This window comes from Patagioenas fasciata, chromosome 18 (assembly GCF_037038585.1).
Source record: "Patagioenas fasciata isolate bPatFas1 chromosome 18, bPatFas1.hap1, whole genome shotgun sequence".
Lineage (NCBI taxonomy): Eukaryota > Metazoa > Chordata > Aves > Columbiformes > Columbidae > Patagioenas > Patagioenas fasciata.
Window position 1 is genome coordinate 12791782 of NC_092537.1, and position 19202 is coordinate 12810983.

Genomic DNA, 19202 nt, shown 5'->3' on the forward strand with positions numbered 1-19202 from the left:
GTTCCACCTAGCAGTGCCAGCTCCTTGCTGCTGCCCAGTGTGACCTCCCAGAGTTTTTTCCCATCCTGTCACTCTGGCCATCACCTTTCCATGCATATCTTGGCTGGATAACACTAGCCAGGAGGGGCTGCTCAATGGGACAGATTTGTCCATTAGAACAGAAAGAAAAAACAACCATGCATTTTCTAGGAGGTGATTCTTGAGCCCCCTGTGGGTATGTATACGTTATATTTGCAAGGATGCACGTGTACATGTAGCCACAGTCACCATGTCCTAGACAGGCTTTCTTACTCAGAGCAGACACTGCTCCCATCTGGCTGTTCAGGGTCTTTGGTGCCTGCTGAGAGGGTGGTACTTTGTTTTCCCTTTCTTGCTTGCTAATTCAGTGCCAGGACTCTACGCCCTTGTCAGATAGTGCTAAATACTGTCAGAGGGTAACACACAGGCTGAGAGCACACTGAAAAGGGGGTGCTGGAAAGTGATGAGCTCACCTGGGAGTGTGCCGAGAGCTCAGGCAGAGCAAGAGGTGAGAAAGCCAGCAGCTGGGCTGCGCTCTGCAAACCGTGCTCGCCTTCCTCCACACCTGCCGCTCCCCAGACTGGGAGCCATCACAGCCTTTTTGCTCTCTTTCTTGCAAACCACCCTCCCCAATTCAGGGCCTCACTCCCATGCTTTTTCCCCACTTTGAATCTCCCCCCACCCTATCTTTCTTATCCTTCCTACTTCAGATCCGCCTCGCTTCCCTCTCCTCAGACACACATCGGTTGCCACTGACAAGCACCGCTCGGAACTGCTGCTTTGCCAGAGCGTGAGCATCGTCTGCGGTGGGACCTGGACCAGACCTGGTGCCATGGGTCCCGTGAGACCCACCGCAGGGGACAGACTCAGCTGCAGCTCAGTGCGGTGGCTTGTCCCCATCTGTCCCCTTATGTGAACCAGGCACACATTGAGAAGGGACAGGATTGAGCAGCTCTGGAGTTTTCAGCTCTGTCTCGACAGCCCGTATTCTGAAGGGGTCTCGGCGGGATTCACGGATCTGAGCATTTCTCTTCCCATACCTTTTGGTCTCTCACACAGCGCTGAGCCAGAAAACATCACCCAGTCTGTCTCCCTGGGTCGTGTATCCTTCAGAAACTGTTTGTTTTTCCATAGTTTAGAGTGCTGGTGGAGAAAAGTGTATCAGTCCGAGAAGGCTAATTCTCTGCAAACATGGTGTTATTCATAGATATTACCTTAAAGCAAGCTCCTGGGCACATGCCTGCACCGCAGCCTGGGTGGGACAGGAGGGAGGAGTTGTCAGCTGGGGATTTGGCTGGGTGAGCAGGCCCTCAGCGGGAAGGTAGAGCTGGGTGGGAAGCATTTCAGAGCCAAATGGGAAATAGAGGGGTGTGGGTGTACAGGAGAGTTGACTGCAGAGCAGAGACACATGCACAAGGGCCACCTGGTCCTCCTCCGAGCCACAGCTGTGGTGGGTTGGTAGGAAGGTGGCAGAGATGGCATCTGAGGAAACAGCAGCTGCGTGGAGATGCTGAAGTTATTTATGAGGGAGAAAGGGGAGAAAGAAGACTTCGGCATGGCACAGAGGAGCATTATTAGGGCAGGGAGATTTTGAAGACTGGGAAAAATGAGGGCTGTGCTGCTACACTGGCATGTGGGCTGTGTGCTGGGCACAGTTCAGCCCGCTTCTCCAGCCTGGGGGTGCTCTGAGACACCCCAACACTTGGCACAGGCAAAGGGAAGGGGAAAACAGTCCTTGAGGAAGAGGCTGATGTTACAGAAGGTGGCCAGAGATGGGGCATGGTGCCCAAAGAAGAGGAATGCAGGGGGGCAGTGGCATTGGCAGTGTTTGCTGTGTCTCTGCTGCAGAGGCAGTGCCCACAGGGCCACCCAGGGCGGGCGACTTGTCCCCAGCAGCCGTGTGCCATCAGATTCAGCCAAGGAGCTGTGTTGGTTGCCATGACAACTGGGACAGGTCATATGACCCGTTCCACTTTCTAAATATAAATCTGTTTCACACAGTGTATGCGACTCCATGGAAACCAAATGTTGAGCAAGAAAGATTGCATAAAAATGAACAAAATACAGAATGACTCAAAGTACTATAGAGAGAGACTGTGGGTAATGCTGGGGGGGTCAGAGGTGCCCTGGGCATTCCCCTTTTTTGGGGCTCATGTTGGTGTGGACCTGCCCATGCCCAGCCTGGGGAGGGTCTGCGGGGCACTTCTCATTGGTGGGATCTTCGTGCTAAACTTGGGATGGACAGGAGTGTGTAGGCATCCCTGCCACCAAGGCCTTCTGGGGACTTCTCTCATGAGCAGATCCTGTTTGCAGCGATAGCTGTGTCCCAACATGGAGCCCACTTCTTTGGCTGCACCATGTCTGCCTTGTTTCTGCTTCGTACCCTTGGTTTGACACACACCTTTGACAAGTTATGTATTTATGAAAACTGCAGTTACATAGAAACATAAGCTCAGTATTGTCAATACAGGGCAAGCTTGTCCCCACAGGACAGAGGGCTGTTCTGAAGCGGGTCCATGGTTCAGAAGTTTTTCCCTGCTGTGTCCTTGCATTGGGGTGGATTAGAAGTGGGGTGGTCAGTAGGTCAGAGAGGTTCTCCTGCCCCTCTGCTCTGCCCTGGCGAGACCACACCTGGAATATTGTGTCCAGTTGTGGCCCCTCAGCTCCAGAAGGACAGGGAACTGCTGGAGAGAGTCCAGCGCAGCCACCAAGATGCTGAAGGGAGTGGAGCATCTCCCGTGTGAGGAAAGGCTGAGGGAGCTGGGGCTCTGGAGCTGGAGAAGAGGAGACTGAGGGGGGACTCATTCATGGGGATCAATATGGAAAGGGGAGTGTCAGGAGGATGGAGCCAGGCTCTTCTCGGTGACAATCAGTGACAGGACAAGGGGCAGTGGGTGCAAACTGGAACACAGGAGGTTCCACTTAAATCTGAGAAGAAACTTCTTCATGGTGAGGGTGGCAGAGCCTGGCCCAGGCTGCCCAGGGAGGTTGTGGAGTCTCCGTCTCTGCAGACATTCAAACCCGCCTGGACCCCTTCCTGTGGAACCTCAGCTGGGTGTTCCTGCAGGACACCGCAGGGGAGATGCTTAGCTGGACTCTCTAGCTTTCCTTTGTGCTGTTGGGTCTGCAGCAGAAGCACAGTGACTCTGAGCAAGTGTCGACAGCAGGTAAGCATTCTGACACTGCATGTAGTTCAAACCTTTCCCACAGCTAGAGGCATCCTCTTCGATTGCTCCGAGGCTGCGTGCTCTGTTGAAATAGCAACATAAAATCATAGAAGAATTTAAATTGCCAGGGACTTTTGGAGGTCTCTGGTCCAGCTTCCTGTTCGGAGCCAGATCACGTTGCTCAAGGCCTGCATTTGTGGATTTGGGATTGTTTTCCTTTACCTTGGGTTGTATGTTCAGGAGAGCCCCTGTGCTGCAGTCTGCTGGAGTGCAGTGCGAGCTAACTCATCTTCAGGGAGCTCAGGCTTTCAAGTGCACAGATGTTTCCTCCCTAGGATCCCTCTTGGAAGGGAAATGGGGATTTCCGGCAGTTTGAAAATGGGAAGTGATTTTCCCCTATTGAGCAAGGCAGAACTTGCCTCAGGGGGTCAGACAACGTGGGATGGACTGATGTCTTCGGGCCCTGCACTCCCTGTTGTCTCACTTTGCTGTGTAAAACCGCTTTCATCTTTTTTCTTTGTTTCCCCACCACTGGGAGGGGATCACATTTCCAGGTGATTTTCCAAAGGAACAGGATGAGTTGGGCCGCCACCAACTTGACCAAGAAGAGCGAGAAAGGAAAGAAAAACAGAATAGTCGGAACGTCAGAAGAGGCGGAGTGAGAGGGGCAGCCCCAGTGCAGCTCTGTTCTGAACCAGTTCAGCTGGGCAGTGAGACCCAAGGGTTCAACACGTAGGCCACAGCTGGTGCTCTTTTTTGCGTGGAGCAGCCAGGATGTCTGACCCCATTGTCATTCTCTTCAGACTTGATTCTAGACCATCTGTGCTTAACAGTGCACAGATGAAACACTGTTCCCTGGTCTAGAGTGTAGCCTCTGGGTAGGATGTGATGCTTTGGGGTGGCTGTCCTGCCCACACTGGTTGTCCTTCTCTCCCTGACATCTGTAACCCAGTGCCTACGAGAATGGGCCACAGGTAACGGTCAAGTTCATGTGCTCTGCTCTAAAAAGCACATCCTTCAGCCTCTTGTCAGTGCTGGTATCCTGAACTAGGTGGGTGAACCCCATATATCTGCTCTTATTTCGTATGCTTGCCTTTGCTAGTTCTCCGACCCATGGTTTGGTCCTGAAGAGCTCCAGTGCCCTCTGTGCTTTGAGATGCCTTTTGCATTTGCTGCTCATTCCTGGTTCCTTTCTGCTGTGCATATATCAGGAGAATCCTGTCCCTGTTTTTCTGCAGACAGCAAATGAAAACCATCGCTTGTCACAGAGAGTGAGGTCTGTTGGGTGGCTGGCTCATGTCTGCTCCTTCATGTACCCCTCTCATGTGGACTTCTGATCCTAGGAAATCTTGTAGGAGGGGAGTGCTTGGGTTCTTAGTTTCGAATGTTTTGAGAGATCCTTTGATCCCTTTTACAGATGCAGGCGGATTTCACTGGGCTCACACATTCTCTGCTCTGCCCACATTGTTTGGATTTCCTGTTTCCGCAATGGTGTGTTGCAGACATCCTTTCAGGTCCAGATCTGCCTGTCCACCATGGTGACACTACCAGAAGTGACAGTGGAGGGAGTGGCCTGAGTGCGTCTCTCAGCTGAGAGGCGCTGCGGGAGGTGTAAGGTTTGGAAGGCAGAAGGGCTTGCTGGCCCAGCCAGCCTGAGCTGCTGCACTGCCGGCTCAGCGCTTTCGGCGTCCTGTCTCTTCCTCTGATTACAATAGAGCAGATCTGCTAAAAAGAGGCCCTTAATCTTGATGGAGGAACTACAGGAAGTGCACAGTCCCCTGGTAAGCCATTGCAGTCGATACTTATCCTCATGATTGGCAGGTTCTTTTCAATGTCTCTGATTTCAGCTTCCAGTTGCTGTCTGCTGTTCTGGTTCTGCTGGTTTGTAAAGCTCTCTGCTGATATTGAAACCTCTTCTCTGTGTACACAGTCCTCTGTTGTGATTTACCATTCTCATAAACTATCCTGGCAGTAATTCTCCTGAAAATAGGAACAAGAGATCAAAGTCTTGGAATCTAAGGATGTGCAAGCAGAAGTGGCTCACTGTTCGTCTGACCTGTCAGGTGTACAAACATGGTTCCAGTTTAACCGTGCCGATGCTAAAAGAAGAGACTGCAGAGGGTCTGGCTAGGACATGGTTGTGTCTGCCAGGAAAAAAGAGTGAGAAAGTCTCTCCTGTTACTCATCAGATCTCCTGCGTTGGCAGAGAAGGGACAACGCGCTGCCTCTATGGCCTCCATGGCACCATCATTCCTGAAAGGATGCGCTGCTGAGTGCACCAAAACGATGAGGTACTTAATCTGTGATGCATTACAGATCCCAACCCATATGCTACTGGCCCACATCATCTATCCCAGAGCCTCGTGGTTGTCTTTGCTTCAGTGAATGCAGGGTGGTGAGGAGTAGAGGATGAAGCCAAGTTTTGCTTCTTCTTTGATTCCTCCCCTGTGACATTTTCAGTTCCTCTTTCCTGCACAGAGTATCAGTTTGGAGCAGAGCTGCTGCAGCAGTGGGAGCTCAAGTGTGCGTGGGAGGGGATTGCACTGAGACCTGTTAGGGGCTCCAACACAGGAGCTGCCCCGGCACCCAGAGGATCGTCTTCTGCAGTCCCCATGGCGGGGGATAAAGTCCTTCCCAAGAGTGAGCTGCTGTTTAGGATCACATTCCTCTCTAAAACAAAGGAAGAGATCCACACATCTGGACTCCATGCACATCCAAGCAAACCATTGCTCTATTGTTTACAAGAACTTCTGCCTTTGGCAGCACTGGGGTTTCGCTTATATTCAGTCCTCTTGACCATCATTGACAGCGACTACTGTGCTTGCAACACTTCTTTATCGGCAAAGTCAGAAGTGGAGGTGGAAATATTAGTAACTCAAAGATTAGCAACTACAAAACATGATTCTTATGTGCTTTTTTTTGAAGTGATAGGCATTTTGGCAGAGACTATAGCTAAAACATTGGCTTGATTTTGGACTTTATGCTATTTCCATCCAACATTTGTTGGTGTCCACTCTATACTGTCCACATCTGTGTCTTAGCACAGCCTTTGTTTAAGAATACAGCCGTGGTACCTATCTGTAAAAGATGTCTGCTTTTCCTGCAGTCCATCAGGGACACCTGAAGCAACACTGAAAGAGTAACTCAAAGGATGTTGGGATGATTGCAGAGCTTCCTTTAAGCAAACCAACGGTGTTTGTCCTTACAGGGTGCAGGTGCTGACTGTGTGAAATGAAGTAATACAATGAGTGCCTAAAGTGAGCTGAACCTAGTCTTGACCTACTTGGTGCATGGGATCACTACAGGACCATATTAAAAAAGAGGGGTAGCAGGAATGGATAGGACTTCAGCTCCAGAAGGGAAAGAAGATGTTAAAGACAGAAATGGTGAGCATGTAGTAAAAATTTGTGAAATTCTGTACCTTCTAGAGTCCGTAACAGAACCCAGGCTTGGATTATCCTGAATTCCTCTTTATGGAGATCATGCACAGCATACATGGTCTGGTGGAACTTTGTTATCTTCATGGCCAGAGATCTATGCAGTGAATCTACGGGACCAATGTTGAAAATCTTTCTTATGAGGAGAGGCTGAGAGAGCTGGGACTGTTGAGCTGGAGAAGAGAAGCTGAGAGGGATCTGATCAATGGGATCAATATCTCAGGGTGGGTGTCAGAGGATGGAGCAGACTCTGTTCAGTGGTGCCCAGCGCCAGGGTGAGGGGCAACGGGCACAGACTGAAACACAGGAGGCTCCATCTGAACATGAGCAGAAACTTGTTTGCTGGGAGGTGCCAGAGCCTGGCCCAGGCTGCCCAGAGCGGGTGTGGAGTCTTCTTCTCTGAGACATTCAAACCCGCCTGGACCCACCTGTGTGATCTGCTATGTGACCCTGCGTGAGCAGGGGTTGGGCTGGGGGATCTGCAGAGGTCCCTTCAGCCCAACCAGTCTGAGATTCTATGATCAGCTGCACAAGCAATGTGATGCTTCCAGGGACATCATGACTGGAAAGCCTGCAGTGAGTTACTTTCAGTCAAAAGGATGATGCTGGACATTAGGACCATGCTGCACGGCAGGACTGTGTAAGCAAGTTTCTGGTGGTGTCAGTACGAGGCTGTAAAGAACTGGAAAAACGTACGTGGTTGTTGGAGCTGTGTTAGAAGCGGCATTGCCATGAACAGCCATATTATGTTGGAGAGGAACTCAGATAGCCCAGGGGATAACTTAATTTTTCTATTATATTCATGAGGTTTAATGTTTTCATTAGTAGGGTTCAGAGTTTTCACAGAAAGCTATATGAAACAGAGGTATTTCAGTGGTTTGTATGGAGGGGCTCTGCCCCTGTGATCACAGCACAGGCACGGTTGTGTTAGCTTCACTAACAGACAAGAATTTCATTTAGCGCATTTCTAGGCAACAGAACAACACTAACAATAATGAGAACATGTGTCTTTGGGCGGGCTAATGTGTAAGAGGGGTTTTCACTTGCATCGTAAGATGAGATAAGCAAAATAAAAAATAAATAGTAACATAAACTGTGAAAGTTTCTGCTTTCTCACATGTACAGCAGGGTGAGCAGAACTATAAATTGATTTGATTAAACATTAGAGAGCAGAAACACACATGATAGGAGAAGATGGCAGAGATCCTAGTGATGAATTCTGCATACCACCCTACTAGCCATAGGCAGGCAGAGCACGATATCTGAGTCATACATGTGGTGGGGTCCCTTTGTATCTCCCATGCTATTTGTTCAATTCATGTTGGGCCAGCTGAGTCTCTCAGTCGGTATTTCTGCTGAAGGAGAGGAGCCAAAATCTGAACCAGCACAGGCTCCATGTGTGCTGCAGCAGTGAGACGTTATCCATCTCACCCTGTCCTCGGGTCCATATGGCTGCCTTGCCTGGGACCTGTCTGTGCAAGTGCACTTGATGAGGCGCATCACAAGATCTTCCTCCAGTTCAGTTCCTCCTGAGAGTCGTTGTAATCAGAGTTTTCTGAAAATGAAAAGAAACATAAGATAGATTTTTGGCTCCAGAACCATTAAATGTCCCTTTTATTTTGAGTTGGAACAGAGTTGAAGTTTTACACAGACGTTGAATGTGTAGGAGAAGGACACATCACAGGTTTTTTGAATGGTACTGTTCATACATCTGTCAGTGTCTGAACATCACATGCATCCAGATGCTGAAACTCTGCCTATCCCCTGGACACAGCTGCTTGTGAACCTAGTGCAGTCACTTCGGACCTGTTCCCCACTGTGTTGGAAGGCATTTTCGGGTTAGAGATTAGCTTCCGCGGGATAAATAATTCAGTTTCACACATTTCTTCCTTGTTCTTTTGTATTTCTTCTTTTGAAGGCAATGCAAACAAACAAACAAAAAATGACTACATCGCATGCGTGGTTTGCCTTAGGACATGTGGAAAGACCAAGGGGAGCTCTCTGGATGTGAGCCAGGAGGAGGCTGTTGGGTTCATATCTGCAGCCCTGTAGGGCTGTAACTGGCAATCATAGAATCACAGGATACTTTGGGTTGAAGGGACCTTCGATGCTCATGTAGTCCCACCCCTGCCATGAGCAGGGACATCTTCACCAACTCAGGTTGCTCAGAGCCCCATCCAGCCTGGCCTGGGATGTCTCCAGGGATGTGGCATCCACCACCTCTAATGTTTGGCCATGTATCTTATGTCTCTAGCTTTGCCTTATTCAGTGTTCCTGGTTGAAGGGACTGGCTGGGGTTCATGCCTCCTTTGGGATGAAGCACTCTTTGTCAGACTCACATCAAGCAGCTGCTACCACGGAACCACCAGCCATACATGGAAGAGGGAAATAGTCCAGGTGATGCAATGTAATGCAGACAGTTACTTGCATTTCAGCTTCACCTCTTTCTTTTCCTTGCACCCTGAACCTGCACTGATGTTTGCAACTGAGTTGGTGAAGAGATGTACAGCTGAGGTGGCACTTGAGCCCTGATAGAAGCTCTGTGTGTTCTCAGGGAGCAGGTGACAGCATGGCACTCACCTCTTGCTGTTCCTAGTGATCTGGATCACTCTTCGTAATCAGGATCCTAATGATCCTCTATCTGGATGATATGGATCCAGATTACACTTAGATCAGTAACGCATACATTGCTAATTACATGCATTATTAGTATACAATCAGCATACTCACACATTTATTTCAGCACACTACTCCTGTAGACAACATGGCTCTGCAGTGTTATTTCTTTCAAAAGTCTAAAGGTGAGGGTGCCCTGTAAATTAAATCGGGGTAGCACCTCCATGGCCAGTGCTTTGACCCACCGCTATATCCACAAGGAAGTACATGGGTACCAGATGCATGCCTTTCTTTCTCAGACACTTGATTTTTTTTATGCTTTGCATTTTACTGCTTAACGAGAGTCATTTTCTTGGACTGCCCCAAGTGATCACGGGACATAAATACAGAAGCGTTTCATTTCTTTCCCAAAGGATGTTCTGTGCTTCAAGGGAAGGTTTCTTCATGTTCTGGATGGAGCTAGGACAGATGAGAGGAGAAACGGACTGAAAGCCTCCGGGTGTATTGCAATCTCTAGAATGCGAAACCACATGGTCCCTTTCCAGATGTGTGTCTGGTTAACTTTGCATTATCTAGATATTGACTTAATAGGTTGGGGTCTTTTTCTTTTCTCAGCAGAAACCCAGAAAGGCAACTCCTCAGACAGGAGAAGATACGTTGAACAGCCATCTTCCCCCCGGCTGGCAGAGCTATATGTCTCCCCAGGGCCGAAGGTACTATGTGAACACCTTCACTAATGGTAAGTGGCGGTGGGGGCTGCAGTAAATGTCACCCTAGCAGTGCAGATCTATTGCAGGAAATTGTCTCTCAAGTTGATTTTGATGACAAAGTAGGCCCAGAATCACATGAATTAATATAACTCTGCCCTCGTAAAAGAAAACAATTATAAGAAGATTTTGTCTTCTGATCCTCTGTCATTTTAATTCTGACCATTGGATGACATCTAAAGCTTTTACAAAAGACAGAGAATGTCAAGTAGAAACACACCTGCCACTAATGTTTTAGAATATAAAACACTGTTAAGGATATAAGTTTTACCACATTTGTTATTTCCTTTCCTTTTAGCTGGAGATATTTATAGCTACATATGTACATATATGTGAAGTAATTTGATAGAATATCAGGTAACACTAAAGCACTGTTAGGGGAAAACAGAAGTAGTTGATTGAAAAGCTGCTCAAGTCAGATTCAGCTTGCCCATGGAGACAAGGGAAGAAAAACACATGTAATGGAACATCAAAGACAGGATTTTCAGTCTCTGCTTGTGTGTTTTATTCCCTGCCATGCTAGCAGAGAAGCAGACTTAACTCACAATCTTATCAGCTGCTCAGGACCTGTAAAACTTGTACCACCTCTGCTTACCTAAGGCTCTGTGTCTACCTGCTTTTTTCATCATGAGCTCACAACAGCATTGCAAAACAGGGACTCAGGACCAGCAAAACCAGATTTCTTTAGCAGAAAGAATGACAGAATGACAAGGGAGGAGAGGACAGCAGGAGTTCACCTTGTTCACCGCAGACCAAAGCCATCAAGAATGACCACTGGGGCTGTGACTGTGAGTGCATGGGCTGTTACAACATGCCCTACAGTCCATTCAGGGACTGATCTGTTTTATTTCAGAAGCCTTTGTCCTAAGACTTGGCCAAGTCATTATTTGCCTGAGTTTTATGCACTGACATCTCATAGAACCCCTAGAAGGCACATTGCCATTAAACATTGCCTTCATTTTCCACCACAGTGTTCTCTGGCTCATGGCTGGGGAGATCAGGAGGAGTTACATGTACCCTCTCCCCACTGCAACTCACAGGTGGGTGAGAAGGGGGTTGAACTCAGTCCCGAGCCATCGTGGCGATAGACCCTTAGTCACATGCACTGGGTTGAAGTCAGATAAAACCAGTAAGAACTTGGTTTCTATGTGATAAAAACTCTTGTCACAGGAACCCACCCCAGAAAGGTAAATGGCCTGGTCTCAGTTTTTCCATCATTTCAGGCAGCTTTTTACTTTCCTCACAAAACTTACAGACAATATAACAAGGACCAATAGCCACATCCTGCTTGGTAAGTCCAAGTCAGAAATCAGGACTTTTTTTCTCTAGGAAGGAATTCTCTCAAGGAAGGCAGGATAGCCCTGGCACAGGCTGACCACGGAGGTGGCGGAATCTCCGTCCTTGGGAACTCTCAGAACCTGGCCAGGTAAAGCTGTGGCCGAGCCCATCTGTTGTGAGCAGTAGTCCCGCTCAGAGTGAGTAGCTGGCTTAGAGACTTCCAGAGGTCACTTCCAACCTGTCTTTCTCAAGAGAATGTCAAAGGGACCTAGGGTTGTGCTCTCAGCTACTGCAATGGGATTGCTATGCAGCAAAGAGTATGGTTCTCAGAATCACAGAGAATAAGATAGAGGGGTACGTGGGATTTCTGTGTCCTGGTCCTTGCTTTAGGGAGCACTTACTCAAGTTCTGTTCAGATGAGAAAGCTCCTCACCAGAGCAGTCCTAAGCCAAACTGGCTTTGAAGTTGTGTTTGCTCTTGTTTCTTGTGCTGGACTCAAGAATCATGCATTTCTGAGCCTCCCACACCTCCCATGGAGGCTGTAGCCTTTTGTGAGACAAGAGGACTCTCCTGCAGCAGGTACAGGGACAATCTGGCCCCTCCATTCCACCAGTTTAGCTCGTGTTCCTGGCAAGCTCAGTTTCTCTCAGCCTGATCAGTTGTAATATGCTGCTGCCTGAAAGTATTCTAGCTGTGTAGGTACCACTAGTTTATTGGTTTGATGATATTGCCTGGGAGTATTTTTGCTCTAGTTGGGCTATATTGCACTATCTGATTCACATCCCAAATGCCTCAAAGTGGATTATGTGCCAAAGAAGTGTCACCCATGGTGTCATGATGTCATCTAGGTCTCAGACAAAGCGGAAGCGGGATGCAGCCTCTGGGCCTTTCTGTTGAAGTGGGTGATCAAGCCTTATCCAGCCCTGGCGTGAGCAGCTGTCTGGACATTGCTTTAATTTAATCTGACTAATTGGGCTCTGACCTTTGTCCCTGCAAAACTGGTACTTCAGGACTACCCATAGACAGATTGGCCAGTCTCAATTTGGATATGCACTTTCTTCCTTGACTGAGCTCTGAAGTCGTACCCGCTGAGCCGTGCAGTCACCATAAAGGCACATTTGTCATGCAAGGCTCGCCGTCCAACAGTGGGATTGCCCCTTGACACTCAGGAAGCTTTCTTCGGCTTTAATCCAAGTCAAGACCGATACGGTGTAAATCTGCAGTCCCCACCTCTCCCGTGGCAGAGCTGCACCGGCGTGGGTGATGTTTACCGGAAGTCTCATGGGCTGGACAGCTCGCTGACTGCACGTGCTGACTTGTCTGAACTGCTTATTTGTCCTGTCATTGCTACAGCTGCTGTTGGGAGTATCAAGATAAACATTGGCAGTGTTTGTAATGGGGACATAGTGCCAACATCCATCTCTGTCACAGGGTTTCACGGGCCTCCTTCCTGCTTTGCTTCCGTATCACCATTGTTTCAGGAGCTAGGTCTCTTTTCCGTCAAGGTCCTACTTGTGTAGATGTACTCCTAGGTTGCTCTCTATCACAGCCATCACCAGATGATGAAAGAATGCTGGAACATTTGTGAGGGATATTGCTGTGCACAAACATGGTAATTCACAAGTCAGTGGAAGCTAGCTGGTTGGCGTTCAGGCTGATCCATGTAGTGAAAGGTCTTCTGGTCACCATTACCCACCAACAGCAGTTGACGCAAAACTCTTGGTCTGTAAGGTCATAACCATTTCTCAGATCTCCCAAGGACCCGTCATCTCTTTACTGAGGTGGATGATCAGAAACTGTTTCAAGACCTCCTCCACACTCTTCACAAATTCTCTCTCTATTTTTTTTGTACCACGGGGAAGTCTGGGTGTTCATCAGCTTTCACACAGTGACTCACACGGTGGCTGTCTGACTGCATTTGACTTGCTGTAAAACCACTGTAGGGCTGACAGCCACTGCTTGAATGTACATCTGGTCTCTTCTGAAAGAGAAGGGCCTTTGCTAATCAATCAGGAAATGCTGCAGACCCTGTGCTTTCCTGTGGTCTTTCCCCTCTGATTCCACAGCTGAGATGGTCTAAAATGATTATTTTTCTCATGCTCCACACACATAACAAGGAGACTATGAAGGTTCAGGGCGTATTGCTTTGGTTACTGATGGCAACATTGCCTCTCAGAAGGGGCATGAGCACATCCTGACAAACCATAATAACTGCTCCTCGGTAGACAGAGGTCTGGCTTCAGCAGGGTTGATGAAATGTAGGTTCTTGTAGAATATAGCATAGCATGGGAAGTAACAGCTCCAGGATGTGTCTGTGCAGCCCAGCAAAATCTGGATGTCTGTCTGAATCACAGAATCCCAGAACGTCAGGGGTTGAAGGGCCCTGGAAAGCTCCTCCAGGTCAATCCCCCCATGGAGCAGGAACACCCAGCTGAGGTTCCACAGGAAGGGGTCCAGGCGGGTTTGAATGTCTGCAGAGAAGGAGACTCCACAACCTCCCTGGGCAGCCTGGGCCAGGCTCTGACACCCTCACTGGGAAGAATTTTCTTCTCAGATTTTAAGTGGAGCCTCCTGTGTTCCAGTTTAAACCCATTACCCCTTGTCCTGTCACTGGTTGTCACTGAGAAAAGCCTGGCTCCATCCTCCTGACACTCACCCTTTAGATATCTGTAAACATGAATGAGTCCCCCCTCAGTCTCCTCTTCTCCAGCTCCAGAGCCCCAGGTCCCTCAGCCTTTCCTCACACGGGAGATGCTCCACTCCCTTCAACATCTTTGTTGCCCTGCACAATCTGAGAGAAAGGTGTTAGAGATTATCCACCCAACTGCTGTTGTGCCTGGTCCCAGCCATGTGCCAGCAATGTTCCACATGTAATAATCCCATATAGATGGGTGCAACAAGTATACTTGCTAATGTTCAGACTGTTGCAAACTACAAGATTCTGTGTGAGATACATTTCATAGTTAAACATGCCAGTGAGTCACTAGAGGGAAGAAAAGGGAATTTCTCAAGGCAACAAAGTGTTAACCAGTCAGAATAAGTCCCACCCATCTGAGGAAGAAATATTTGCATCTCCAAGGAGCGAAGCAGCCCTTATTTTGATGAAGAAAAATTGCCAAACTGTCTCCTGGACAAGGATTAAGTGCTGTAAGATCCCGATATCGCCAGATGATGCATGCTATTCTCACAGCTGGGAAACAGTGGAGATGACCTGTAACTGCTCCCCAGGAGACCAGCGGAGGAAGGAAAACACTGCTGCTCACAGCTCTGTGGGAAACCTTTCCTGTCTGCCTGATCTCACCAAAACTGCAGACAAATCTGCTCGCTGTCCCGGGATGCACTCTCCATCTGAGTAGCTTGAGCAATAGATGTTCCTAAAAGCCTCCAAGGCTGGATGCTCTGCACCTTCTTCAGTCACTTTGTGCCCAGGTTGTCTGTTCTCTGGATTTAGAACAGCCACTGTGAGCTCCCCTTGCTTTTTGCTTCTTTTCAGTGCTTCACTTCTGCAGCCTCAGTTATGTTCTTTCCCTTTCCTCCCCAGTATGTAAAACCAGAAAGATTAAATACGCCCGAATCCCCTTCAAAGAGCTTGAGAAGGAGCCTTCCCCAAGCTAAGGTGCTTCCCAGGGCTGGGGAATGAGTGTGCACTGTGATGCAGGCTTTCTCACGGGGGGCTGTCCTTAACAGATGCAGCAAGGCACAAGGTATGCACTTCAGAGCCATAAGGGAATAAGAAAGGGCTTTCTGGTTATTTTTACTCTAAGTTGCTTTCTTATCTTCTCCATTTGGAGCCTTCTGTCAGAGCAGACTTCTGTTTTCAATCCCGAAGTGGAAGGAGGTTCTGACTTCAGAGCAGTTTAGACATGTCCCTGCGTATGTCTCATGTCTCCTGTTATCAGGATATATGATATATAGGATATATGATATATGATATAAAGATTCCTATTCAACAGGAAAAAACATGAAATTGTCCTGGAAAGGCTTTGTGGTTGCTGTTTGTCATCGACCAAATGCAGGTTCTCTCCCAGGCTCCTCTGAGGTGCTCTGCAAAGTTTTCTTCCATTTCCCGGTGCAGAATCTGGATATGGATCAGAATAACTGTGCCAAGCCAAATGTGTCTTCCCCAGCTGATGAAGCACCGCATTGTCTAAAGGGACTGTACCACTTCAGCTTTGTTATAGTCACTTGTACTTTATTTCGCTTCTTTTTATGTAGCTTCTTCCTTGAAATTTTTGAATCCAAAAAGGGATTTCTATACCTCAACCACGGTCTGAGCTCTTCTTGCCTAGAGAACAAATGGTTACAGAAAGAATAAATATGGCTGGTTGTTGTTCTAGCTTACAGCCGGTCTCTCTGGCTGCTGTGGAGGCTGTTCTTGCGCAGTTTGGGGTTTTTTTTCTCTTATTTTAAATAACTTAGAATATCCCTCCTATCAAAGCTCTTCTGTATTATTTGCCCTGTTCTTCTCCTACCCATTGAGGCTGACCCAGACAGTGCAGCTGAAGTAAAGAGTCTGTCTACTTCTACTCAAGCATGCAGAAATTTGAGTGGAGAAACTAATAATAACGCACAGAGCTGTTCAGTAGACAGAGTGGGAGATGCTAGCGCTCTTTCACAGGTAGTGATCTGGGGAAAAAATAGCCAGAAAGTGAGTGGAAGGAAAGAAGGGCTCCGCTCTATGGCACAGAGCATCCCGAAACATCCTCAGCTCTCCTCATCTGGGTCCCTGCTCACAGTCCCTTCGGGCTCTGCCGTGCCCGTGTGCTGTGTGCAGGCTGGGGACCCTGTTCAGCTGCTTCCATCCGAGGGCACAGACAGCTGCAGATGCTGTCTCTCATCCCACCTTTTGCAGAGTCCGCAGGTACCCAGGCTCGGCCCGTCGCTGAACTCAGCTCATTGCTGGAGTGCTGCGTTGTGGATTTCCCTTCAGGGCTGCTGTTTTCGGTAGCAAATGTAACGCTGCACTTTGAGTTGAACAGTGCTCTGCAAGATCTCCTGTAGCCCACAAATCCATGTTGTTGCTTTCTTTTCATATATGTAACACATCCCTTAGGCACTGCTATGATGCAGCCTCGCTTTCGGTTGTCCCTTTCATCATATGTCTCTCATGCATGAGCTAGAAGACAGTCATTTATCTCAGCTGTATGCTAAGCATATGTCGAAGCTCCAGGCATTGTGTTCGCTGTCTGTTCTGTTACATGTTGCATTTGGACATCCTCTGAGTGGCACGTCCTTCCCTTGCAGCACTCCGGTTGTCCTGCATGTCCAGTCAGTGGCCCTGGAGGCACATCCAGAGCAGGGTGGGGTGTTCACCGGGCTCAGGGCTGTGTGTGGGCCCTGGGACAGGTCAGAGCAGAACAGAGCATCCCCTCGCCCCGCTCCAGGGCCTCGCCAGCACCCACTGCCTTTCCAAAGATGGGTGCTAGCAGGAGCAGGTTTTCTTGACAGGTTCTTGGCAGTTTTTCATCATTGACAAGCAGTGGCGGGAGGAGGTACATGCCATCTCATGTGGTAGCATTGTGGCTAAACATTTATACAGCCTCCAGGTAGAGCGGGTCTGTGAGCAAAGACCCCATGTGAAGGAAGGGCAGCTCCTGACAGCCCTTAAAAGCAGCAAAACCAGTAAAACAACCTCAACGGAAAGAGGACCATGGTTAAATTACAAGAAGATGGTCCAAAACTGCTCAGCAGATCCTACTCAGAGCATGGTAATTGATGATACCTCATCAAAGGGAAGCTTGCAGCAAAGGAAATCCTGCAGGGATCTGCCTGAGGCTCCATTCTGGTCAGTTATTGCAGTAATGAATGGCATGTTGGTATTAAGTGTACTTATTCAAATGTTAACTTCAAGTGAAGCTGGTAGAGAACATGGTGTTCTGCACAGAACAGGCTCAGAACTCACAATCATCCTGCAGCTGAGGACGCACGCTGGAAGAGTGGGATGCTGTTCAGCAAAGATGCACTTCAGACCGGAGATTTCGTCAGAAATAATTAAGTGACAAAGACAGGCAATGGAGCAGTTTACAGTCAAAGATGTAGGGGCTCTGGAAGATCTAAAACTGAGTGTGAGCCAGTAGTGTTGTGCTAGTACAAAAACAGCCATCATTTTCCATTGTATAAATAGGAAAGTTCTCTGTGAGGCATGAAGTAAGCTGCAACTTTACAAGGAAATTATAAACCCTCAGCTGGAATATTTTATCTTGTTTGGGCTCTACACTTCAGGAAAGATGTGAGCCAGTTGGATAAATCCCAGAATAGAGTAGCAAGAATGATGGGAGATGTGTAAAACATGGCCTGTGGGAAGTATTAAGAGATCAGGGCTGTTTGCCTTAAGAAAGCAAAGACGTGGATGGGGACATGAAAGTAGGCTTCAAGTGCATGAAATGCTGTTGCAGAGAAGACTGTTTGCAGTTCCCGTCATCACTAGAAGACACAGTAACACACTTCAGGTGCAACGATGACAACTCGAACTTCCTCGCTCTCTAAGACAGTGAAGTGTGGGCATAGGGAGTTGCCTGGGAGTCTGTGACACTGGAGGTCTCTAAGCAGGTTACGCAAAACTGTGAAAAATCATGTTTGCCTTGCTTTGGGGCACAGCAGGGACAACAAGACTTCCTGAAATCCCTGTTAGGCCTGTTCTTTTCAGCCTGTAAAGACCAACCTGTATGAAAAATATTTGTCAGTGTAGAGGTTGACAAGTACCTGGGACTCATATGAGAGTTGTTCTTTATTTGGTATCTTTGTGTTTCCCCAGTGTTTACATACTTCACATCTAACTTCTCACTCAACTGCAGGTTTGCTTTCTCTGGTTCTATAAGTGAAGGAATCTTAATACAAGTTCAGAGGAACATTTACTGTGCTTCATTTCACAAGTACCCACGTGCAGCTGTGCTCAATATTCCCACCATGCTATGGGACAGATTCTGTGCCTCCCTGAACGTCCTGCCCTGCTGGTCCCAGCACACAGGGCAGCAGTGGCTGGTGGGCTCTGCACCGCGCGGTCCGTCCGCGGGGATGGGTGCACGCTGCGAGCAGGGACGGGACACAGCCTTTGAAGAAGGCTCGAGATCCAAGAAGGCGAATGTTTGACTATCTCCACACCTATGCTTCCTCAGTTCCTCCAGCCTCTGTGTTACTACCCACAGGCACACAGACCCTAGCACTACCACAAGCCCTCTAGGACAGGTGCTCAGTCCATGTTGTCCCATGCTCACGCGTGCCAAGGGAAGAGGAATTGGCTGTTTTAAGATTGTAAGCAGTCCAAATGCCTTGTCCTCACCTCCTGAAGCTTCTGGTGCCCTGCAGAGGATTCCTGGACCGTGGCAATGGTGGCTGTGACTGTAGATGGGGTGAGCCTGGTGTGACACCCACCCTTGTCTGCCCTGATCCTCCCCACTGGCCAGGAGGGGTTTGCAGGAATGACTGCTCTGCTTCCTAGGGACGAGGGAGGGTGTTGGCAGCTGGGGGTGCTGGCAGCTGGTGGACTGAGGGAGAAGCAGGTCTGTACATCCCCAGACTGAGGGGTCACGGCTCCTGTTTTCAGGCAAGAGGAGAAAAAAGTGTAGGAGGACTGGAGACAGCATAAAACACCCTTGTGTGCAGCTTCTGTGCTTCATCTGAACCAACCTGGCTGCCCATGCCTTGCTTTATTTACTTCACAAAAAATACGAACACAGGCTTTCCGCTATTTCCTCCTTACCAGAACTGTGCTGCCCTTTTTGTTGGCTTCTACCTCAGCAAACAGTGATGGGCTCCATCCCTTGAGGCTGGCTGTCCATCTGCACTCTGCTTGGGCTCACAGGTCAGCTCTGATGTTGGCCTGTTTGAACAAACATGAAATAAGGCTTCCACAAACCACCAGTTATCTTGCGGCCTTCACATTTGAAGTGAACTGGTTCAAGTCCTGGGTTCATAAATAT

The 19202-nt window shown here is 48.5% G+C and overlaps 1 protein-coding gene across 4 annotated transcripts in view; it reads left to right on the forward strand.

Annotated features, from left to right (window-relative positions):
• The window catches only part of GAS7 (growth arrest specific 7), a 151025-nt gene that overhangs the window by 22513 nt on the left and 109310 nt on the right, over window positions 1-19202 (forward strand). For 2 of the 4 annotated variants that reach the window (XM_071816808.1, XM_065852034.2), the window contains exon 2: window positions 9854-9977. In XM_071816808.1, the coding sequence (XP_071672909.1) occupies window positions 9854-9977 (124 nt within the window). Of the gene's footprint in view, window positions 1-4918; window positions 4967-9853; window positions 9978-19202 lie in introns of those variants that run through there. The other 2 variants (XM_071816809.1, XM_065852036.2) reach the window with 2 other exon arrangements.